General features: G+C 38.0%; 1 protein-coding gene across 7 annotated transcripts; it reads left to right on the forward strand.

The window, feature by feature from the left end:
- Positions 1-268: 268 nt before the first annotated feature.
- On the forward strand, positions 269-25,064 carry AGT (alanine:glyoxylate aminotransferase). 7 transcript variants are annotated; one of them, XM_088702863.2, is made up of 9 exons: positions 269-407; positions 519-606; positions 1,829-1,919; positions 7,594-8,123; positions 12,478-12,753; positions 19,768-20,052; positions 22,432-22,798; positions 23,041-23,251; positions 24,799-25,064. In XM_088702863.2, the coding sequence occupies exons 5-9, from the start codon at positions 12,549-12,551 to the stop codon at positions 24,934-24,936; spliced, it is 1,206 nt and encodes a 401-aa protein (XP_088558989.1). In that variant the 5' UTR covers positions 269-407; positions 519-606; positions 1,829-1,919; positions 7,594-8,123; positions 12,478-12,548; the 3' UTR covers positions 24,937-25,064. The 7 variants fall into 7 exon arrangements, with proteins under 7 accessions (XP_088558989.1, XP_088558990.1, XP_088558991.1 ...); XM_088702864.2 differs by having other exon boundaries at positions 12,483-12,753; XM_088702865.2 differs by having other exon boundaries at positions 7,594-7,737.
- Positions 25,065-25,874: the final 810 nt, after the last annotated feature.

A 25,874-nucleotide genomic window follows, 5' to 3' on the forward strand; every position in this document is an offset into this window, starting at 1 on the left:
CTTTCAATTGTACATAATATGTTATTATCCAAGGGGAATCGGATCCCTGATCTTGATAGATGACTTCTATGAAAAATAGGTGCTGACCAACCGACAGAGGAACGTTGTCCAATTAAAGCAATGCCGTGTGCTGGAAGGTTGAGCTTTCTTCACTGACAAGAAAACTTTAGACCTGAAGAATGGATAACCATTTGACGTATGTAGATAAACTTTGACGTCAGGAGGAAGGAAGCATCCTTGAAACTCTCCCTTCTCACGACTCTTTGAGATATTTAATATTCCTTTGTGTGTATATATACACCTTTGCTCAAGCCAATCTTTGAGACAAAAAACCCTCAACTGACTGCTGCTTTCTGCCACTTCATAAATGGATTCCTCAGGAGCTAAAGGAGCGCAGCCTCCACCAGGTCTCTCTCTCTCTCTCTCTCTCACACACACACACAAGTTCAAGGAATGGAAGATTCAAACTTTTTTTCTTCTACTACTGATCTTGGTCTTTGCTTTATGATCTGTGAAAGGGTACCCAAATGATTCAACGCCGCCCAAGAAGCGGCCATGCTGTCCCCGTACCAAGAAGAGAGGCGACAAAGGGTTCATTGAAGGATGGTGAGCTTATACACTGCTAATTACTGTTGTAGAGTTTAGCAGCAGTTTTCTGAGGGTTTCAGCAAGACGCTTTTGTAGATTTTGTCAACGTCGTTATTTTCGAAGGAAAGATATTTTAAAGCTTGAGATTTTTTTGTTGTAAATATTTTATATCTTAACTATACCAATTATATGACTGTGAAGAACGATACTTATTTGATACTTTTGTGGTATTATTGTATAAATTACATTGTTCATCATAAGTTTTTTATACACTATCCTTACTCATTTGCATACTAATATTATGGTCTGCCTATGTAAACCTTTTTCCTATATTAATAAAATAAATAATTTAATTTTAGATTTTCCTTTTCTGATAAGAACCCAAGAAAGCAAGATTTGTTACTACTGTTGGTATTCATAACGCACAGAATCTATCTCAAACCTGGCCTAAAGAGATAGTCATAGGGAAACTAAATTTTAGCTCTATATGATAGGCCATCTCTCTGTATAAAACATTGTCGGATTAGTTCCTTCTAAATTCGCATTTGATTCTACATGGTCAAAAAAAACCTCTCACCTTGGAGCTATTGTATTTAGTGGCTCGATTGTAAAAGGTATAACATCACATCTAATGGCTGGATCTGAAATGTTAAAAGCAAGGCAACGAGTATGTCAATTAAGAAGTTTGATTTTGCTTTTCTAATAAAATTTTGGATGACACTGGCCATATTATAAGAGACTTGCTTCAACATAATTAGATTTAAGTGCAAATCTGATGGCGGCCATACCCGACATATCTGCAAAGAATCTTCTAACCTTCTAAGGAAATAGTGAATGCTTTCATTTACTTAATGTTCAACCTAAGTTGTCATTTAAATAGAACCATGTAGATCATTGTTTTCTAATGCGATTAAAATTTTTTTATATAGTCAAATTTGATAGCTAGCTAGAGATGGTCTTGTGATAAAAGCATTATTGATTTGCCAAGTGCTGTACATAAGAAGTGCATTCTTCAATTACATGTTGGAAATGGCTTTCATATCCATGACATTACTCATCTTTTACCTTACGCAACCTCTCCCCTTCTAATTCTACCTCAAAAATGTTTAGCTATATATTTTTTTTCCTGGGGATCATATATTAATGTTTTGATATGCTTATTGTTTAATACTGCAACATATAGGAAATAATGTTTTTTATAATTTAAGGTGATATACTCATTTAAAATATCTCCATGCAGTCTTGCTGCGCTTTGTTGTTGTTGGCTATGCGAAACTTGCTTCTGAGTGGAGGCTCATCAGAAGAGGCATGGACAATCGTATATGGATTTTGTGAGTATAACATCGTGTTCTTCAGTGGATTGTGAACTTATTGTAATAACCAAGTGAAGGGTTTGCATTTATTCCTTTTGTTGGAGAGTTTAGTATGTAACTCTTATTTTACTGTATCACGAGTACCAAAAACTACTGTCAGAATATCGAATCACCTTAATAAATTGTGCAACAAATTATTCAACAGTGACAGGAAGAGTTCACTAATAAAACAAATCAAGCAGCATGCAGAATTTGAGTAATTTGCTCCTATGGGTCTCAATCTGTGATAATTTTTATGAATGGATAATTCATTTAAGATGCTAATGCACCTAAATAAGGAAGAAAATGTTGGGAGTACTAAGCAGATTTCCATGCAACCAAAGAAAAATGACAGGATGGGTAAAGAGTTGATTCCTCTTCCTACTCTGCAGACAAACTAAAAAGTAAAGAATATAATAGGTAACCATTTTCAATAAAAAGTGCCTTTGCTTACTAGTTTATCTTTGGTATGTTGTTTGCAAGCACAAACCTTCTTTCAAGTGTAATAAGAAAACCATTGAGGGAGACCCTAAGCAGCCGGTCCCAGGGCATGATCCGGGGCTTCATCTTAAAAACAAATAAAAAAATCCCCACCCCTACGTCCCCTACCCTTGCAAATTCTCTAGGGCTCACCAGATGTTTGGTAGGGAAAAAAAAAAAAAAAAGAACCCTTCGTATTCTCGCTTGGCTTCACCACTTTATAAAAGAAAATAAAAGCATGTGCTGAATTCATGTACTCTGGGTAGGTTTCACCCAAAAAGGGTTACTCTTCTGTTCAAGCTTGGTATCTTCACTAGGCTAAGAATCCAAATACAATCAAATTCAATTACAATGACTATGATCGGCCTATGATCAGTTGTAAAAGTGACTATGCTCTAGTATCCCTTAAATCAAATGAGTCATGAACCAGATCTACTCTCATATAATCTGCAACATATTATTTGAGTTCCTTAGCTTGGATAAATAATCAAGATCTATCCAGAGTGCATGGCTGATATGGGGTTAAATATATGTCTGCATAGACCATCTTAATAATGAAACAATCTTGAGGCCAACTTTAGGTACTTGGCTTGTACCGTCTCAGTTTGTGGATGGCTTTAGCATTTTGGGTACACGCACACATACATACATACATATATATACATACGTACATATACATATATATACATACGTACATACGTACATATATATACATACGTACATATATATATATATCTACGTACATATATATATATATATATATATATATATATACGTATATATATATATATATACATACATACGTACATATATATATACACACACATACACATACGTACATATATATATACATACACATACGTACATATATATACATACACATACGTACATATATACATACGTCCGTACATGCATGTACATGTATGTATACATACGTCCGTACATCCATATGTACATACATACATATGTACATACATACATATGTACATAGATATGTACATACATACATACACATACATATATATACATACATATATATATACATACATATACATATATATATATATATATATATATATATATATATATTCTCTCAACTCTCGCATTTTTTTTTAAAAGATGTAAATATCCTTGCCTCATCACCCCACAAAAATAAGAATTTCATAAGTTGCTTTTAAAGGGAATTCCACCTATCCACGAGAAATTACATGTGGAAACGCATGACAAGTTTTGGAGAAGTTGGATAAGCTTTCATTCGCTACTATAATTTTGATATGTACTATTTATTTTCGTTCTCTTGTATACATTTCCTTTATATTTTGTCAACTTCTTACACATTAAGAAATATCAATCACCAAGATACATTATTCTTCATAATCTCATTTTAGTTAATGAGAAAACTATTTTTCATAAAATTTTCTATGAGCTTGAATTTAATAAAATATCCTTTACTTTGAGAATTAAACACAATTTTTACCAAATTGGCTAGATTAAAAAGCTATGCAACTATATCTGTGACAACCATGCGGGCATATGTGTAGTCTCATATTGGCTATGATCTAGGTTGATTTGGGATACTTATACAAGACTAAAAAATCTAAATATCAACTTCTGACTATCCTTCTTAGGTAAGATCCTGGATTTTGACAAATTGTATTAGAGCGCATTTGGCCCATGATCCATGTAGACTAGGAGACATTGTAATAGGGGTCTATGTACTTGTATAACTGAATTTGGACTCTTAGCCTGATGAGGATGTCAGGGCTTAAACAGAAAAAGTATTTGCGGACTTGTATGGGCGTGTATTTAATCCTATATCATTTTTTTGCCAGATAGATCTTGGGTATATATATATATAGGATCAAGAAATCTAAATAATACTTTTTCACTAGCCTTTTTGAATGAGATCTTAGGTTGTTACAAATAGTATCAGAGTGGACCCATCCCATGGCCTATGTAAACCAGGGGACAATGCAGTACATGCCCATTGGGGCTGACAACGAGGCAATCGTGGTGTTTTTTATTAGACTTGCATGAATTTGGATCATTAGCTTGGTGAGGAGCTTAAACATGAAGAGTGTGTAAGAATTCGTATGGGCATGTATTTAATCTCACATCGGTTATATACGATGTTGATCTTGGTACTTATATAAGACTAAGAAACCCAAATATTATCTTCCGGCTAGCTTTTTTGAGTAAGATCCTAGATTGTGATAAAATCTCTCTTTATATAATTCAATGTAGGGGCCTAGGAAACTCTTAACCCTACTTTTTTTCATTGTGAAAATTCCCTTCTATTATTTGTATTTTGTTTATGTATCTTACTTGCAATATTAATAGATGAAACATTTAGTGGAAATCAAATTGATTGGTCATCAACCATCTATGGCTATTGGTGAAAAAATGCATCTTTACTACATGGATCTACCCTGCCTTGGCTCCCACTTCTTTATTTAGCAGACAAAAGTGAGTATATACACATACAGACATAAATATATATATACTTGATATAAACTTGAAACATCTTAACCTTGAGATCATAATAGGGTTGGAAGTAGGTTAGATTTGACTAGGTATGACACAAGCTGTCCGTAGTTAAATTCGATAAACATATCAACCAAAATCTAGCAATACATTTCCACTTGATTTGGATTGAGTTTGACATTTATTTTTATTGAAATTTATTGGTCAAATTGAGTCAAGAGTAATCCAAATACAAAGCATCACAAACATGTATAAAATGGTTACTCAGCAAAATCTTGAACATATTTTGCAAGAAATCAAGGATATACAGTCACTATCAACGGCATCCATTCTATATAAAATTTATCAAGAACAAAATGTAGTTATTATCAACAATACAAATTGAAGATTAACACTACAATAGTTATTAATAAAGAAAATTTGTCAGTGGAGGTTCTGTGAACTATTGAACAGCTCTTCAGGAACTTCATCTTGGGGGGGGAGTAGTGGCAGAGGCAGTATCCACTTGGTGGCATGGGAGGTGGTGTGCCAGCCGACCAGGGTTGGAGGATTGGGAGTGTAGTCCTTGGTGGTGAGGCGGAAGGCTCTAGCGGCATGTCATGTAGCTAGATTCATGCTAGAGTCTGACAGCTTGTGGTCCTCATTGATGAGGGCCAAGTATGGGGCCTTGTCTCCAGAGATATGGGCAGGACGACACCACTCGCCAGTCTGGAGGGAGATGTGCGCCAGGGCTATGCCAGTACTTTTGGAGATTAGATGGTCTATTGGGGACGGACGATCGATCGATGTTTTGGCGGACAATTGGGTGACTGAGCAGCCGATCAGTCGTCTGCCAACCCTGGTCGATTCGATGAGATTGGATGGATACAGAGTCTGTGGTTTATTTGACCCTGTTGGGGGTCAGTGGAGGGAGGGGCTGATTCGGAAGGCATTCGGAGAGCAGTTGGTAGAGTTGATTCTGGCACTATCGGTTCCATTTCAGGAGGATTCAGACAGGCTAGTGTGGAGGCCGTCAGGACGGACGCAGGTACGAGCTAGGGATCTTCTTCCCATATTCGGTAGGAAGTCAGGATGGCAGATAGAGGGAGGATGGATTTGGAGGATGCGGATTCACCTGCGTGTAGCGCTCTTCATCTAGAAGATGGCATGGGGATGCCTACCTACCAGAAGTTTGCTAGTCCGGCAAGGAGTGCGGTTGACGCAGTGCTGTGTGGTGTGTACAGAGGTAGATGAGACTGTTGATCATGTTCTTGTGCAGTGCCTGAGGGCGAGAGAGATTTGGAGTAGATCATCGGTCCCCTTGCCCCAGCCGGTGGAGTCGGCATAGGCCCTAATTCTTTTGTTGGGAGGAGAGCATCTTCAGAGCATACCTGGCTTACCATATTTGGTTGGATAAGAATGCTAGCATTTTTGAGCGTAAGAGGATGTCACCGAGGATGGTGGTTGACAGAGCTATATTACAGTCCAGGGAGGTTACTGCGGCCTCTGCGTTATTCACTGGTGAGATGGCCAAGGACATCTGGGGTACTTTATCCGCTGCCACAGAGCTCAGGTTCGCCCTCGTTTCTTAGATGCCTCCTCTCCTTGGTCATCTCAAAGTAAATTTCGACGGAAGCATGTCGGTGGATGATGTATATGGAGGGGTTGGATTTGTGATCATAGACTCCTGGGGCAGGTTGTGGCAGCAGGGGATCAGCGCACGACGGGACTTACAGTTGTTGGGGCAGAGCTTCGAGCTGTATGGAAGGGGTTGTCATTTGCAAGGAGAGTCCTCGGTGCCGAGTGGGTTCTTCTTGAGGGGGACTCCTCTGTGGTGGTTGACTGGATCCGAGGTGTGGATAGATATGGGGATAGCCATCCCCTCATTAGAGAGACTCGGAGACTGGCTCAGGAGTTGGGTGGCTTCCAGGCAGCACACGTATTTTGGAAGGCAAATAGGGCAGCAGACTAGGTCGCCTCCTTCGTCGCTCGGCACTCCAGAAAATTCCTTTTGACTTTTATAGGAGATATTTTTTCCACTTTGTACTCTTTACTTTTTTGTGATCTGGCAGGATGTACTCATTTTAGAGCTATATATTTTACCATTTTGACAAAAAAAAAAAGAAAAAAAAATTGTTTCTTAAATTCAAAGTGCCTTATGAACCATAAAGTACATTATTTTTAGGTTGGTCAGTGTCATGCCCCAAATCTGGAACATGATATGGCTGTGCTACCATGAGATATTGCCCAGAATAATACAAAACCTCCAAAAGAAAATATAGATAAAAACTTATACAATAATAAAAGTGTTCCAAAATTTTATCCATTTATAAACAAAGAGGTGTACATATAAAGCGTCTAACTCCAGCATTTAGATATTCAAAGTTACATTACCCAAAATTTTATAATCATTAACTAAATTTATTTATAGCTGTTACTATGCTTTGAAGCAAATTATCTCGACCTATATGTAGGGGTGGCAGAGTATGACCCGACCCGCCAACCCGATCCGTGTTCGAGCCGCCATAAACAGGTTTGGGTTTGGCCTAAACGGGATCGGGTCGTAAATAGGTTGACCTGTTTAACCTGTTTATTGATTGGGTCGGATACGGATTTTAGATATCTGACCTGTTTAACCGTTTAACCCGTTTATAATTTTAGGTTTTTTTTTCAATTTTGTTTGCTTGCTTACTTGCTGGGAGCCTGGCAGGGTGGGACGATCAGCCCGACCACAGTCCACAGAGTCACAAGCGGGGAGACGGAGACAAACGGGCAGTCCACAACCCTTCTCCCCCTCTCTCCCTCGCTCCCTCCTTCCCGTTCTCAAAAATCCAAGAGCATCAAGGAAGAAGAGGTAAGAGTTTCTTTCCTTTTTGTCTTTCGCTTAACCCTTTTTTTGTTCCTGTTTGCTGGAGGGCCCGAAGCTCCATCTCCATGGCGGAAGATCTCCACTACCTCCGAGCCCCACCTCTGCCGCAAGTAGTGGAGATCAGCCCCTTAGTCAGCAATCAGCCCCGCCACCCCCTGCCGTCCCATCACCATCCAAGAGTAGAGTAGTATTTCTCCTCCTTAGTCAGCAATCAACCCCGCCACCCCCTGCCGTCCCATCACCATCCTCGGCCCTGACGACCCCCGCGACGCCCCCGGATGCCGACGACTTGAAATCGAGCGGCGGCAGGGGCTAGGGTTAGGATTTCGGGCCCTCCCCTCTCTCCATTCTCCTTCTTCGGCGATGAGAAGGTACGATTTCTTCGTCTTCTTCCATGGGGGTGGGGGTTTGCGGAAGGATGGGATCGTGGTAGGAAGACAGTAGGGCCAGATGCGACTGTGAGTGAAATTTTGAATAGGTGGTTCTCCACCACAGAGGGATTTGATATTTGGGAGGAAGAGATTAGGGCGCCATTATGGCCGGCTGTGAGCCTGTGATGCTATCCCAAATTATTATTTTTTAATTAAACGGGTCCAACGGGTCGGGTCGGGTTACCCGTTTAATAAACAGGTCAGATTCAGGTTGTAATTTTCTGACCTGTTTATTAAACAGGTCGGGTTCAGGTCTACAATTTTCTGACCTGATTTGCATCTGACCCGACCCGTTTATGCCTGACTCGACCTGATTGCCAGCCCTACCTATATGTGGATTATCCCTTCTCACACCTAGCAGCTTTATTTGTCTTTAAAAATAAAGAGAAAAGTGAGCTTCATAGCTCAGTAAGTAACAACCATGCACTAGCTTACTGGATCATGGATAAGTTTTATATGATTTAATGCGTCATTAGAAAATCACTTTTATTACAAATCAAGCATTTCATAAACATAATAAGATAACAATCCATGGCATATAAATTCAATCATGTATCCATAAATCATGCAAATTCATAAATACATAAGTATATAACTTAAATATAGTCCAAATTCATTAAACCATTTTGCGAGATAATTAGAGCATTTCATAATAACCACAAAACATGTGATAAAACCAATCATACTATTGCATATGCAAATTCCATAAACAACCATATCATTGTATAAAAATAATTCTTTTAGACTAAATGCTAAGATCATCTTATACCCATGATAGGGCTGTAATCGAGTGGATATACAATCTACCACCTATTATACCTATTGGTGGGGCCATACACCAATTATTATACTTGCCGGGGGCGCTATACACCAACCATTATACTCGTTGGTGAGAACTGTATGCCAACTATTATACCGACTAGCAAGGGCCGCATATAGCTATTTGAGAACCTGTAATCTTATTTCTCAAATCATATTTTCTTAAATCATATTTTTTTAAAATATATTTTCTTAAATTGTACATGAATAAGATACTAAATGGCTTTATAAAATTTGTAATCCATAAATAGTTTTTAATAATAAAACTATCATGAAATTATTTATGGTAAATCAACTATTTCATAAAAGTTCATAATTCATATTTAGACCCTATAAATATCACAATCGTAGGAAAATGCATTTTTCATAATTTAAAAATTATTCAAACATAAGTATCCATGAGAAAATGCTATAAAAACATGAATTATTTCATGATCATATACTTGGTCCTAAATTTTTAAGAAAATGTAGAGCCAATAATATCGATTTAATTTATATTTTCATTCCTAAAATTGACTAATAATTTAAAAATTAGTAAAGTATCTATCAAGGTCACTTAGCAAATTAGTTAAGAGGTAAGAAGATCTTCCACTCCTTATTATTTTCCAATGATCATATTTTTCGTGCATAGAATTTGCTTGTGGAAATATCATGCTTTTCGTAAAATTATGAATAAGCATATGTATTATGAAAATCATGTTTTATTACGAGAAATAGTTTTATAAATATTTTGATGAATATAGCTTTGCTATAAAATATGAATTCGATCATGTCATTTTGTATTTAATTTTATCTTTTTATATGTATGTTTACAAAAAAGATATAAGTTTTCTAAAGGCCTTTAGATTGCTATGACCGCCCCAGAAATGGACGTTAATCAACATCCTAGAGCTAGCATCGAACGAAAACGGCGAATACGACTATGATATCTTATCGATTGTGAAGATGACCCTGTCACGGGGGTTATAGTGACCATGCCATGAGTATCTGTAGCAATATTTTGATCCAAGACAGGATTAAATGATATAAAGAATAATTTATGAATTTATTTGCAATAAAGAACTTGATACTATATTTACAAAAGATGGATGTTTTGTTCATGCACGATTTACTTTATGACTTCTTTTAATATACTGTACTATGAAATATTTATTTTGGAATATCTGATATTTTTTTTAAATGATTCATTGACATAAAAAACTTGAGTTGGTAAGATAGAGTAAGATTTACTTACTGAGCTGTGTTGCTCATACGCTTCTATTTTTTTCTTTCTAGACGAATAGGATTGATAGGAACGAAGGATGGTCTAAGCTTGGAGTTCGCGCTAACAAGCTCGGCAATCTATATAGCATAGCATTTTAGTTCTCCAGTTGATTATGAAATTATAGTTAGTGATTTTCAGAATTTATGGATTTGGTATTTATGTTTGAATTTAGACGCTCTGAACCAATATTAGTTTTATTTAAATGGATGATGAAATTGGATTTCTATTTCTTCTATGGTATTTGAGATGGAGTTAAAAGCTAAATAAAAAGTTTGGCTTCATGTTATCGTGGATTGTACTCCTTGGTAAGACGGCTATATCATGCTCCGAATCTGGGGCGTGACATGATGCAAGCTTTTTTTTTTTTTTTTTTGGCTGCTGCTAGCTCTGATCATTCAGCCAAAATAGAGCTAGGAGGTCCACGGAGAGGCTCGATTCTCACAGTCAGGTTCTGGATGAAGCATGTTATTTTTTATAATTCATATTTGAAACATGTTGGATGTTTCAGTCCAAGCCTATTTCAATTGACTTTGGTGTAAAATAGATCATATTGTCTTCAAGTCGGTTCTAGATTACATGAAGATTGCTCCAAATGATTTGCAGCTAGCCCTAATCATAGCTATCTATGTTCATTCTCATGTACACTCCATGTACTCACAGTACTTATTAAGTGATAAATCCAAATGTTATTTTAGAAAATGAAAGGTGGTTTTAGATCCCATGCTTTTCTTTTTTGGTAATTAAAAGTTCAAAACCACATCGAATTCATTGAGAGAATAAATTTTAAACGGTGTCGGTCGAACTCAGATTACACATAACAATTCTCAGTAACTTTACCAACTAAAATAATTGATATGAAGATGAATCTAGATCTTGATCAGCTAGTTATAGTATGGTTGAAATTTTTGGTCCGGTCCACTTCCATTTAAATTCTCATATGGCAAGAAAAATGTTGTGGCTGCCGCAGCTTTTCCGCACCAAAGAGTTTTTCCACCCCAGCTTTCTCATCCTAATCTACATGGCCCTCCCCCCCAGAATTCAAACAAATAAACTAAAATTTCCTTTAAGTTAATCACGCATATAAGGAGTTATCAGTTATTTGGCGCTCTTCTCTCGCCGCCGCACGATTCCGTGCCCGCCCAGCTCTCTTATCTGCCACCTGGGATCCGGATGCTGACCATTCGCCTTCCTTGCTCCCCTGATTCCCGCCCCCCTATCCCATTTCCTTCCCTATATACCTCCACCACTCTTCTCTCCATTTGGCCCACCAAAGCCGGAAGCTCTCAGGAAGCTTTCCGGCGTTTTCCTTGGAGAAGATTGCCAAGCTAAAAGAGCAAGGTATTCTTTTATTTATTTTTTAGGGAAAAAAAAAAATCTCCCCCTGTTCCCTGTACATTTATATTAGATACTCCGTGATTTTGTTCAGCTCTGAGAGAATAAAGATGTCTTTTGCAAATAATTTTGAGATGTCTATGCTTTCTTTAGGAAATAGTAAGCTTTTTTTCTCCCCGAAGTTGGTTATTTTCATTATTAGCTGCAGGGATGTCTAGATATATCTATTGCAATCCTTCAAACCTATCATGCGTGCGCTTCCTATGTTACTTGTGGCAGGATGGAAGTTAAAAATTCAAACGTAGAATGCTTGCTTAATATTATGAATCAATACTTTTTTTCTCCCTAGTTCATATGTGTGTTGTTGATATTTTTGTCTTAGTGCTGCCGGTTTTAACAATTATTATTATTATTATTATTATTATTTTATTTCGATCCATTTGGTCCTCGGCTTCATGCTTTTGTGAAACACCGAAGTGTTTGACGGTGTGCAATTATGGGTGCTATTGTTGCAAAATGGTAGTCTCTTAATTATCTGCTAGGGGACTTTGGACTCGAGCCTCGTTTTGTCACTCATCCCCTTCCTCCAATCTGACGATGGTGCACTAGTTTAGATGCTCTTTAATACTGTGATTCATAACACTAGCTTCTTTGTTGGCATGGACAACACTAATATACTTTGATTTTCTTATCAATAAACTGTATTTATGGTCTTTTTTTTATTCATAATAGTCCCTGAAAAGATTTAAATCATTATATCTTGAATTGAACCCTGACTCACTTTTGTAACCTTTCTTTTCCCTTGAGCATCCTGGTAATCATCATTCTGAGCAGAAAGACGCACTGCTAAACTGAGCTTGTTTTTGTAATTTCTTGTAGGGTAGCTTTGTTGAGCTAAGCGAACGTTAACGAGCAGGCGATCTTTGGTCAACTTGAATTTACAACAAAGGATGGATTATGTATATGGACCTGGCAGAAACCATCTCTTTGTTCCAGGGCCTGTGAATATCCCAGAGCCTGTGATACGGGCCATGAACAGGAATAATGAGGATTACAGGTCCCCTGCCGTGCCTGCATTGACAAAGACTCTTCTCGAGGATGTTAAGAAAATCTTCAAGACAACAAGTGGAACTCCTTTCCTAATTCCCACGACAGGTATTACATATGTCAAAGATAATATCAGTTAATGTTTAGATTTTTCTCATATTCTGCATCTTCCTAATTGGATATGCAAATCTCTCAATGCAAATCCACTAGTACAAATCAATAAAAATATATATGTATATTGGTGATAAAGTAAAGGAATCTTTATCTCTATTGCAATCCAACGCAGCTACAACGCTACCAAACTACACCTAACATATTCAGTCAATTTAATATCAATATAAAACCAACTTATCCCTTATCAATCACTTGCAATATTAATGAATGATTTTTTCAGTAATTACCTAATTTTAGAGTTCTAATATTTGAGTTACCCATATTTTTTATCCTCCTTTAATTGAAAATTAAAACAAATAAAGAGTTAGCGCCTTACCTCGATTTAGAAACTAGAGTATAAGATCTCATTGGGCTTCTTCCTATTCGGATAACTGCAATATCCCCATGCAAAACTAGGGCCGACTATGAAAATAGATTCATATAGAATGAAGTACGAGGCTAGTTAGACGACAATGCTATCGGTCAACACGACACAACTCAATCCATCTTGTTAGAAAACACATATCCAATCAAAAAAGGATAATAGATTAGGGGTTATCAATTATGGGTTCAATGGTAGCTAATAAAAATCAGAGTAAAGGAAGGATAAGGTCGACTAGGTAGCAGTGTTCAACAATTTGGGTCGGTCTGCTCTAGCCAATCAAACAAGTCAACTTATGAAACAAGAATCAGAGTATGGATAACACAATAGAGACTAATGATGATAGAGTCCAGTGGTTCCCGATCGCCGAAATTAGTCAAACAAGTGCTTCCCAAATTATTAGATTAAGGAATAGGTATCAAATATAGCAAGGGCAACATGCTAGGTTGTTGATGGTGGGGGCCCAAAGAGGGTCGACGAATGGTAGAGTGAAAGCTAGCATGACGGGTGGTCGTAGCAATACTGGTCGAGGATCTTTTACTGGGGTCAACTTGGGTCCATAAAGAAAATATTTGGGACTCTCCTGCTGGGTACATTAAACCATGCAAAGAGAGAGAAAGAGAGGAAGAGAAAACAAAGAGAGAGAGGAAAGAGAAAGAGAGAGGAGAGAGAAGAGAGAAAGAAGAGAGAGGCTCTCTTCTTCTTCCCCAAAATAGGGGAAGAGCTCATCTCTCCCTCTTCTTCTTCAAATCAAAGGGGGCAATGGCTAGGGTGGTCGAGCTCCGTTGGTGGCAGCCAAGGGCATCTTTCAGTTGTGGCACCACCGGCGATGGTGGCCGACCGATGTAGAAAAGAGGAGAGGAAGATCAAGATGAAACATGGGATATCCACAACAACTTGGCCTAGATCATGGCCGATCTCCTGGCTGACGGCCACACTATCTCAGAGATCTTGGGAGGTGGCGAAGCTCAGCCTGTTCTAGCGGCCGACAATGGTGAACAATGAAGAAGGTGACCGAAATAGTGCACCCCTACTTCGAGGGGATCTGGCGATTTGCTGGCTTGAATCATGGTACATCATCGGCTAGAAAACTAGAAAAAGAAGGCATAGGACGATTCCCTCGGTCTGGCGAGGTGGTTCGATGACTTTTATGACTGAGATCCAAGAAAGAAATCTGGAAAAGAAGCTTGCGATCACGACTAATCCTCGAGAGATTGGTGATGGAATTCAATGGAGGATAGGGAGGATCTTAAATAGATGAAATCCTAGAGCTTATCCAGTGTTTGGATCACCATAGGTCTCTCAGATTCTAGGATCAGGGGAGGAAGAAGACTTTGGTTAGGAGTCTTCTCTGCCACAGGCCCCGATTGGCCTTGGGCCTAGCCTCTTCGGGCCGGCCCACAAGCCCAAGGAGCTGGGCTACTACAAGCTATGTTGGGCTGTGGCTGGGTCTTGTCGATTAAGTGGACCGGGCCATCACATCTTTAGTTTTACAATGTAGAACTTCTAAGAAATATCATCCAAGAAAAACAATTTAAAAGAAGTAAATTTCAACTAAATTCTGAATTATAACTAGGACTCCAAAACATATACATCTGAGCTTAGACTTGGACTACATAACTGAATTTTGATGCTTCAATCTCCTACTGTCCCTTAGATTGTGATATTAATCCCACATAAACTGTAATTAAACAAAAATCTAACATGTTGATTCGTGATTTGGTCCAAGTGGTCTACCTTTCCACCAAAAAGCTAAGCAGCCAATTTGACCAGATTATAAAGGACCATTAACCCCAATACATCAGCTCCTTCCTAATCTTCACTCTTAAATATGTCATTGACAGATATCTTCCAACTATCTTAATTATTGATGCTCACCACTTAATATCTTCATGAGTCGAGCAAACCGCTTAGATGTGTACTGTACGCGCGCGTGCGTGCGTGTGTGTATTTCAAGAGTCTTATGCTTTAATGTCTCTTCCTTTTGAACACACATGGTCAAAAGTTCATTAATTGACCATTTTTCCTTATGTGTGTTATAGGAAATTTTAAAAGAACCATATTCCTTAGGAAGAGAGTTCAAAATAAAATGTACCAAAAATGACTCTGAAATCTCTATCTCTAAACCTCTAAGTCGAGCAGCAATATCACGCATCTCCATAATATATTCATGCACACTTTTAGAACCGTTATGCCTCATGTCTGAAAGCCTTCTCATCAGGGTGCTAGCCAATGCCTTATCAGAGCTGATAAATTGCTCTTCTATGGCCTTTGCGTAATCCTTTAACTTATAACAATCAGGGATTGAACCTCTGATGCCATTACTAATATAAGATTTAATGAGCATCAAACATAAGCGATTAGATCGCTCCCACCGCTCATAAGAAGTCTTATCAGTTGGCGAACTTGATTCCGTAGGGATAGGTGGTTCATCCACATGAAGCCCCAAATCAAGGTCCGTGCACCCCAAAGTCAACGAAATTTTATCTTTCCCGTTAGAATAATTATCACCACTCAATAATGGAACCCAAGATGATTCAGTACTCAAAAAAGCAGTAGAAATAACTGTAAAAACCAAGAACATATTATGCTATGAAATATTTCCAAAATTAAAGTAAATTCAAACCTCCCTGCGGGCAAAGATTGCAACATGCATTGAATTCACTTAAACTTTATTAATAAGACTAGTAAATATCACACACTAAAAATAAAAAAAATTTATTCTCTGTAGACATAGAAAATTCTCATTTTAGTGATGAATTCACTATCTTATTCCAATTAAGATAATAAAATAATTATTTTTCTGTGGGCATAATAATTATTTTACTAACTTAATTGCAATATTAGATATCATTTAATCTCTTAATTTTGTCTCACAACTCTGAATGTGATCCAAAATTACACTTCATAATAATTTAAGATGATGTGGCTACTCCCAAATTATCATGACGTTTTTCTTTAATAACAGTATCAAAATAAAGCTTTAATGGAATAAATATTTTATATAAATTATTATAATTCATTTTAATTATCCCAAATAATAAGACTTAATTGTAATATTAGATACCATTTAATTTCTTAATTTTGTCTCACGACTTTAAATGTGATCCAAAATTACAGATCATAATAATTCAAGATGCTGTGGCTACTTCCAAATTATCATGACATTTTTCTTTAAAAACGGTATCAAAATAAAGCTTTAATGGGATAAATATTTTATATGAATTATTATAATTCATTTTAATTATCCCAAACAATAAGACTTAATTGTAATATTAGATACCATTTAGTCCCGTAATTTTATCTCACGACTCCAAATGTGATCCAAAATTATATGTCATAATAATTTAAGATGCTGTGGCTACTCCAAAATTATCATGACATTCTCTTTAAAATGGTATCAAAATAAAGATTTAATGGGATACATACCTTATATGAATTATTATAATTCATCTTAATTATCCTTAATAATAACTTTACATGATTTACCCCTTTATAATAAAACTAAATTCAGTATGATAGTTAATGAACTTTAGATGTTTAGTAGAAAAATCCAAAGAATAACAGACAGATCAACTCTAGATCGGTGGTGGAGCACTAGGCTCACTTAGATACCAGCCTTTTTTAGGCACGTATGCCTTTTTGACAAGCTTTTCTTAGACACCGTTATTCAATAGATAATTTTATTAGATATCCAACAAGATTTCATCATAAATATCATACTAATAATATTATTTAATTACATCATTAACCTTATATAATGACTTTCCTTCGGGGCCGGGCCATTATGTATGATGCAAATATTCAATTTCATGAGATGGTGATAAAAGACTTTTTATTGACTAAATTAAAGCATTCAAAAATTTATGGGATGTTTTGGCTCGTTATCATAAATATGCAAAAATTTAATCATCTTTATGTTTTTTTGCATGTATCACCCTGGATTATAAAAATATAAATAATTTAAAGAATCATGATTCATCATAAGAAAGCATCTAAATTGATTATTTATGCAATAAATTTATTATAGGGATCAATATGTAATTATCAGTGTACTATTCTGTAATGAAACTTGAGTATTGGGACCAAATAAATATATTTGAGGACTTGTATGTAATAAAACTTATGTCTGGGAACCATATGTAAGTCTCTGAAGACCCTTTTTGTGAAATAAGGTGTGCCAGGGATATATCAAACATATTCAGAGGCCTTTATGTAATTCAAATTTCCTCTAGGATTAATTATAAATTTCGGAAGCTATCTGAATTACATACGGCAGTAAGGCTGCAAATGGGTCGGGTTGACCCGAGATCCGACCCGGCCCGACCCGCGTAGACCCGACCCGACCCCGAATTTTAGGACCTGCGGATCCGGGTTGGATCCTAAAATTGAACCCGAATCGTTTTCTGGATCGGGTCTGGGTTACCGAATAGACCCAAAGAGAGAAAGAGAGAGGGGGAAAAAGCAAAAGAAAGTTTTTTTTTTTTTTTTGTGGGTTGTGGCACTATTGGTCCGTCAGGATCTTCTCTCTCAGTCCATTACATTGTTGATACCTCTGGTGTCTCGGTAGCTGGCTTTTTTTTTTTTTTTTCCTTTGGTTTTTTGGTTTCTGTTTTTTTTTTTAACTTTTACAAGGAGGAAGTGAGGGAACACCGAACTGAATATGGGTCTTGTGCCAGTTTTCTGCAATGGAATTGGATTTTGGAAGAAGGTCTCGGATTTTTTTTGTCCTCGTGAGAGGGGCGCTGGGAGACGCCAAGTTCCGTCCAATCAGTCATATGGACAAAAACTAGTGTGATATGAAATTTGGCTTGTAGGCCGACTTAGTTAGTAAGTCGGGGCCATCTGTTCTGACTGGAGATTAATTGCAAGTCATAATATGACCAAATTAGATTTGCCCAAATTCTTTTCCAAAAATACAAAAAGATTAGACCCGATTTGAATTCGAACCCGACCCGACTCGGATCCGGATCCAACTCGGATCCGACCCGACCCGACCCGATCTTCAACCGGGTCGAATTTGGATCCAAAATTAGGATCCGAAAAAAAATCGGGTCGGATCGGGGTCACCTAGGATCCGGTCCGATCCGATCCATTTGCACCCCTATACGGCAGGAGGTCAACTGTAACGAGTCCATTTTAGCCAAACGGATTTGGGTTTCGGTTTTCACGCCCAAACCCGAAACCTCTTCTCCTTCATCTTCTTCCCCAACCGATCCAAAGAGCGAGAAGAAGAGGGAGCCAAACCGCCGGCGGCGGCCGCCTCCTTCCTCCTCCTCCCATGTGGCCGGAGCGGACGCCGGCGTGAGCGCACGGCGCCGCGCCGCTCCTTCCGACGGGAAGAAGACACGGTGGGAAGAAGACCCCCTTCATCCCCCCATTTTTTTTTATGGTGGCGCGTCCCATCGGAGATCCCTGGCCGCGCCCGGCCAGTGGGCATTTCGGCCACCGGGAGAGGAGGCCTCGGCCCCTCGGCGGCGGCCGTGGCCTTCTCTCCCCTTTTCCCCTTCCGCCATCGGCCATGGCAGCCGTAGGCGGCGGCGGCCATGGCTGCCGGGTCGCAGCCGCTGTCGGCTCGCCCGGAGGGGCGGGGCGCAGCGGCTGCCGGGGAGGCGGCGGCGGCCATGGCTGCCTCCTCTCCCCTCTTCTATTCTAAAGGGGGTGAAGGACCTCACGAGGTGGGTTTAGTCCCACATCGCCCAAACAGAAACATCTACACATGCTTAAATAACATAGACTGTTTTTAGGCTGTCGAGGTGGTAAAGCGCGGTGATCGGCTTTTTTAGGGTGTTTATGTAAATACGATAATCATTATAGGAACTTTTTGTCCCATGGTACTAAATAACATAGGCACCATTGAATTTATCATATTTATAACAAAAATGTGGTTAACTATTTTAGAAGTTCTTATATTTAATTTATATATCTACCTTTTCCTTTACAATGTGCTTTAAATAATTTAGCATAACATTGAGAACTACTGGGTGGCTATTCTATTATGCTTTGTTAAGAAGATCTCGTTGATATCAATCATTGAAAAACCTGATATTTGCGTTTAAAGCTTATATTTACATTTTTTTCGCAAAAAGTCTTGTTAAGCTGTCGGTTTTCTTCAATCTTTTGTTATTGCGTCAGGGAGCAAATGTGCATGTCCATATGAAGTACCAATAATGCAGACCATAAGCTTTAAATTTTCTTGCTTAACTTCTGATTTAGAATCCTTAAGATGGTTCCAAACTAAGCCAAATGGCTCAGATCCTTACAAATTTTATTTGTTAATGCTATAATATTAAGGGATAAAATCATATATTCGGACATATCACTGCAGTTTACATTATAATATTGCTCACCCATAATATAGTATATTTATCTTCCAGTACCTGTCAAAGCTAATAGTTTTATGTTCCACACAGATCCTTTTAATGGTTTCTAACCCCACTCCCCGGGAGAAAAAAAAAAAAAATTGTGTATTTAGGATATATTTATTTAGATAATCCTGTGATATATATGCTTTCTTACAAGGTTGTATTCATATTATATCTTTTGTTTGCATAATCCATCTGTATTGATGTGGTGCCTTCATCCAGGTACTGGAGCTTGGGAAAGTGCATTAACAAACACATTATCACCTGGTGACAGAATTGTGTCCTTTCTCATTGGGCAATTCAGTCTTCTCTGGATTGATCAACAACAACGCCTCAAATTTGATGTTGATGTCATAGAAAGTGAGTGGGGACAAGGCGCCAATCTTGATATACTGGCAATGAAGCTAGCAGCAGACAGGGCTCACACAATTAAGGCCATCTGTATTGTCCACAACGAGACAGCAACTGGAGTCACCAATAATTTGTCAGCTGTAAGGAACCTTCTAGGTAAGCATAGAATTTATTGACATTTAATCTGAAATTGTATTGATGCTTCATGGGTTGTTTATATGGTTGCCTACTTTAAGTGATATGTTCTATATTCTTAAGGAATCCTGCTTGCAGCATAATAAACTAGTTTGATTATTGAAGTGAATTTACTTTTTCTATTAACTCCAAAGTTGCAAAAATATTACGTAGATTGGTCACAAGAATATTGTTTATCTTAAAATGTGACGTATATGGAAGCAAGTTTTATGTGTTTTTTAACCAAATTTAAGGGAAGGTTTCTACCAGAAAAGGGGAAGCTTAAGGGCGACTCTAATTTGTTAGTTCCTCCTGACTTGGAAAGCAACAAAGCCTTAACCATTTTGTGATTTAGTATATGTTGGTAAATACATGATAGTGGTTAGAAGAATATCTAAAATGATTGGTTATGTGCAAGTCTTTGATGGCTTGTGGAAAGATTATGAACACTAGATCATCGTTTCATACAATGTTGGTTTCGAGGCTTCAATAGATGTTTATAAACAAATATACAGCAACATATAGATTATCACTAGCATATCATTAAAAATTTAAAATCCTTTACCAAATTACCTGAAAAGGAAGCATATTGTAGGGTTGCTATAAGTGAGGCTAAACAAGATGATGTTGTTCCAAAGCGCCTGTAAACTAGAAACACCTAGAAGACTTCTGAAGGAAATATTCTGAAATATGTCAAACCTACATATTGTAATTTTATAAGAAGAGTTATATAATTTGATGTCTAGAAAATGACTAAAGAAATTTATGAACCCAATTGATCTAAACTTGGCCAATATAGAATTCATTATTGTTGGGGGGGCTGCCGAATTTAGTCCCACATCGGCTAGTAGCGGAAAGGTTCTGTGCCTTATTGGGGGGCAAAGCTCTTTCCTCTCGAGGCGCCTTTTGAAGGGCAAAACCGTGAGGAACGGGGGAACAGGAATGACCCGTACCCAAAACGGACAATACCTCGTGGGGAACACAGTCCTCTTTCTCTGCTAGCTTAATGTGGGCTATGCTGTTGCGCGAGGCTTCGGCCAAAGCGTCGTCCCCGCAACAAATGGCGCGCCAGGTAGGGGGCGCTCCCTGCCGCAGGTTACCTCTAGGATTGGAAGGCGCACTGAACCTTTCCGCTAGGGGGGCTATGTTGTGGGGGGTTGTCGAATTTAGTCTCACATCGGCTAGTAGCAGAAAGGTTCTATGTCTTAATTGGGGGGCAAAACCCTTTCCTCTCGAGGCGCCTTTTGAAGGGCAAAACCATGAGGGATGGGGGACCAAGAATGGCCCGTACCCTACGGAGGCGGGGGACCAGGAATGGCCCATACCCAAAGCGGACAATACCTCGTGGGGAACACAGTCCTCTTTCTCTGCTAGCTTAATGTGGGCTATGCTGTTGCGCGAGGCTCCGGCCAAAGCGCCGTCCCCGCAACAATTATCAATAAAGGTGCTTTGATTGATTAGAGGGTAGTGCTTGTGTAGCAAAATGAGAGAGGAAAAGAGGGTAGGGCCTCAAGCTAGTGCTAGAGTCTTAAGTATGAAGTCTTTGGCTTTGTGATGCTTTATATTGTCAAACTGTCTTAAACAGTAGTCCCCACTCCCCACCTGTTTTCCATAAATTTTACAAGAACTATAATTAATATTGATCTGCAGCCCATATATGAATTTAAATCTGTGCAAAATTGGTGGTTTTCCTAATTCAGAAGCAGAAAACTTTCATTCACGTGTTTCTTGATTTCCTTCCATGTAACTTACTTTTGCCTATCTTAGATGCCCAAATTTTTCTCTTTTCTATTTCCAAATAATTCACGCAAAAGTGATTATCATCAAGTTTTAGTTTTTTTTATCCTTTATGGTAGCGGGCCGGGGGCAATGAAAATAGGAGAAATTTGTGGATTAGATTGGACCTCTTATAAGATGGATTTGCATGATTTGGACCCTCTTATGTTAGAAATCTATCATAGTTTCTTGCAAATCTTGTATATTCATCAAAATTTTTGAATTTCAAGGGTTAGTCATGGAATTTTGTCATGAAGGTATGGATCTTTTTTTTCTCTTTATATTGTATGAACATGATTTAAGATTCATACTTTTTGTTTTTAGTTCTTTAAGCACTTCAATTATCATGTGTTAAATGTGAGCAAACAAAGGAACGATGTAGTACAGTTTATATAATGCTGAGGTCATTTTCTCATTTTACCTTGGGCTTATAATGTTATATTAGTATCAGGAAAATATGCATAGTTTCAACCCTGTTTCTACAACCCATTTAAGTGTTAATTGTCTTCTTCGAGTGGTGAGGCTTGCTCTGATGAAATTCCCTTTTCTAATTAACTTTCTCATGCTGTCAATATGGCACTGCAGATGAGTACAGGCATCCTGCGCTGCTTCTTGTTGACGGTGTGTCATCAATATGTGCTCTTGATTTTCGAATGGATGAATGGGGAGTTGATGTAGCTTTAACTGGCTCACAGAAAGCTCTTTCTTTGCCTACTGGAATGGGCATTATCTGTGCTAGCCCCAAGGCATTGGAAGCCTCTAAGATGGCCAAATCAGTAAGGGTGTTCTTTGACTGGAATGACTACCTGAAATTCTATAAACTGGGAACTTATTGGCCTTACACTCCTTCGATCCAACTGTTGTATGGGCTTAGAGCAGCTTTGGATCTTATATTTGAGGAAGGACTTGATAATGTAATTGCAAGGCACGGCCGTTTGGGTAAAGCAACAAGGTCAACACATATCTGATCTTAATGTATACATCTCTGTCATCAAATTTATGCTTGACTTGGGTCTACTCTAGCAATATTACTATATCTATCCTTCTTGCTAGGGAAAATATAAGTATATATGCATATGAAATCTTTTTGACTCCTGAATCATCATCCTATTTTCTTATATTTGATGAAGCTCTCTGGCTTCTGCAGCTTATCTTAAATTGAATAATACTTTTGTTCACAATTCGAGTATGCAGACTAGCTGTTGAGGCTTGGGGCTTGAAGAACTGCACACAGAAGGAAGAATGGTTTAGTGACACAGTAACTGCAGTGGTGGTTCCACCTTATATTGACAGTGCTGAGGTCGTTAGGAGGGCATGGAAGAGGTACAATTTAAGCTTAGGTTTGGGCTTGAACAAAGTGGCAGGAAAGGTGTTCAGAATAGGACATCTAGGAAACCTCAATGAGGTATTCTCTTCTTCCTTTGGTCTTTCAAGTAAGTTTGCATATTTGGAGGACCTATTAAATAGATACAATTGCTTTTATGAAGGTAGACTTTGAAATGGACTGAGATATCAATTTCCTTTTGTAAGTTAGCATCTCCGTCCAATTTAGGGATTGAGATGTTGTTAGTTTTGTTCTTTTATTCAGATAGAAGGTATATATTTATTTCTTGTGGATTGCCGTATGCTAATAAATGCATACTGTCCTAGAGTAATTTCTGCTAAACAAGAAGCACGCTTATGTCTTTCCCTTACCAATATGAGTTTACAAGCACAGAAATTGTTACTATTGAGTTTACAAGTGTTCTTTTTCCATATATGCCTGTGACTTATCTTCTTAAAATAAACACTGAAGTTAAACCCTCCACGTCGAACTTCACATTATTGATGGTTCATGTATATAGCTGTCGTAACCAAAAGGTTTGAGAATTCTTTTATATCATGTTCTAACTTGTCATGGTGCTGTCGGCTGGCTGCAAATCCAAGTGGTTGTAGGAATGGACTAACCCTTGTGGAAAATTTGAAACTATTCTTCATCATCATCATATTCCACATGGATAATTTTTTCTAGCACTGCTACTGCTGCAAGAGAGATCATAGCTTGAATGCCTAAAAGTAACACTTGGAATTTCTCCATTCTCATATTTTTAAGTAACCATTTTCCATTGTGGATCTGACAAATAGTAATCTGCCATATCATTTGCTCATATTAGCACAGCTATATTTCCACGCTAAGCATTCTCTCTTTTACGACTGATCATGAGATCTAAAACAACATATTGGGATAGAAAACCTTAGGTAGTGTAGTGATCTTTAGGTCAATAAGTAGGCAAGATATCAATTCATCGCCACTAAACCTTGATTAAGAGTAGTATAATATTAGATACTTCATATGATTTAGACCACTAAACCTAGACCTTGCATTTTACTTTTTTAAAACAATTCTGTGTCTGATGCTAAGCTTTCTTTTGATTTTTGTCCCGTGATCATTGTCATCTAGAGCTTAATTTAGTAGTTTGAATCTTCTCAATTGTTCAACATTTAGAAAGATATGTATACCATTTTAGAGAAAGCCATCTTCCCTCCTTTCCGAAGCTATATGGAGATATTCAACTTGTCTTGCAACTCCTGAGGCCTTTGATATAATTGATCACAAAGTTTGGTTGAATTGGAAACCGCTCATGAACCGACTAGAACTGAAGCTTCAGTTTCTTAAATAATACTGGAGGACTTTAAAATGAAAGATATTATTTTAACTTTGTATTTTATTTGTTAAAATGTATGATTTGTTGGTGATAAATTATAAGCATCATTTTGTGATTCATTATTGTAACAAGGAAGTTCGTTTCTTTTTTCACTTTGATTCATAGTAACAAGAACTCATTCATCAGTTTTGCTTATTATAATGATTCATTACAAGCATCATTAATGCTTGGACAGAAAGGTTTTCATCAATAAGGCTTGATGACTAGATTTTATCTAATATATCTGACCTTTGTTAAAATTCTGCAGCTGCAACTGCTGGGCTGTCTTAGTGGAGTGGAGATGATACTCAAGGATCTCGGCTGCCCAGTCAAGCTGGGAAGTGGAGTGGCAGCTGCAGCTGCTTATCTTCAGAACACCATCCCAATGATCCCTTCTAGGATATAACATTTAATCAACATTCCTCAGGCTTTCTGTAGATATGATCATGTATTCTGCACGCTTGTGAGGCTTGTTCTCCATATGTACTGTTCTATACTTGATTATTCTATTTAGAACTTCCATATTTATATCTAGTCAGTTATCTTTTCTTGTTTCTACTTGTAAGCTGCATATTATGCATAATTTGCAAGTATGACAGGTGGTACCATGCAAATGGGTGAGTGGTAGAAAAAAGACATTGTTGTCAATCTTGTATTGTAACAACATGCCGTTATTATAGCATCATATGTGCTATTTTGTGAACCATTTCTTTTGGTTCAATGGAGGAAGCCAATTGTCTGATGTGCCTCGGAACCGACCGCAGCTCATACGAAGGGCCACCAACCAAAGTTTTCCATGAAGCCTTAAAATCGGCAACCAGAGCCCTCTGTGTGGCAAGCTTAGAGACGTGCAAGTGGCTCTTCAAATTTTAGAACCCCTATAGTCGGCCTTGCACGGTTTTTAAAATTGCTCCAGTGAGGCAGGTGGGGCATGATATAAGTGCAAAATGCCCATGCCTAATTCTCGGAGCGTGCAGAGGCCTATCAATCATAGTGACCCATATGTCCCAATTTCTTGGTGATGGTCGCTTGCCTTCTCTTATACAATCTACTCTTTAGGAGACCTTCCAAGTAAGTACTCTGGTGCCTTGACATATGATACTATCACCCACTAAGAACCTCATTTCTTCCTTGAGAATCACCTTGATTTAAGTATCAGAGGGTTTCCTGCCAAACACTCTGACAAGAGGATTTCTTTATCTTTATTGTTTTAGGTCGAAGTTTGATCACGGACTAGGACCCCGGATACAACCATCCATTCCAAACTATGGCTTTGTATGATTCGAGCAGCTCACCACCGAGCCCTCCAGCATCTACCCAACTCAACGCCTGGGACAAGATGGT

Source organism: Phoenix dactylifera, chromosome 8 (genome assembly GCF_051530095.1).
Source record: "Phoenix dactylifera cultivar Ajwa chromosome 8, Ajwa_hap1_PhDact_Kaust_v1.1, whole genome shotgun sequence".
Lineage (NCBI taxonomy): Eukaryota > Viridiplantae > Streptophyta > Magnoliopsida > Arecales > Arecaceae > Phoenix > Phoenix dactylifera.

What these genes read in the sequence shown, in the direction of transcription:
- AGT (XM_088702863.2), top strand. Translation starts at nt 12,549, where the DNA reads ATGGATTATGTATATGGACCTGGCAGAAACCATCTCTTTGTTCCAGGG. An exon ending in AGCTGTAAGGAACCTTCTAG is followed by an intron (nt 20,053 to 22,431) that starts GTAAGCATAGAA and finishes ATGGCACTGCAG; the next exon opens with ATGAGTACAGGCATCCTGCG. An exon ending in ATCTAGGAAACCTCAATGAG is followed by an intron (nt 23,252 to 24,798) that starts GTATTCTCTTCT and finishes AAAATTCTGCAG; the next exon opens with CTGCAACTGCTGGGCTGTCT.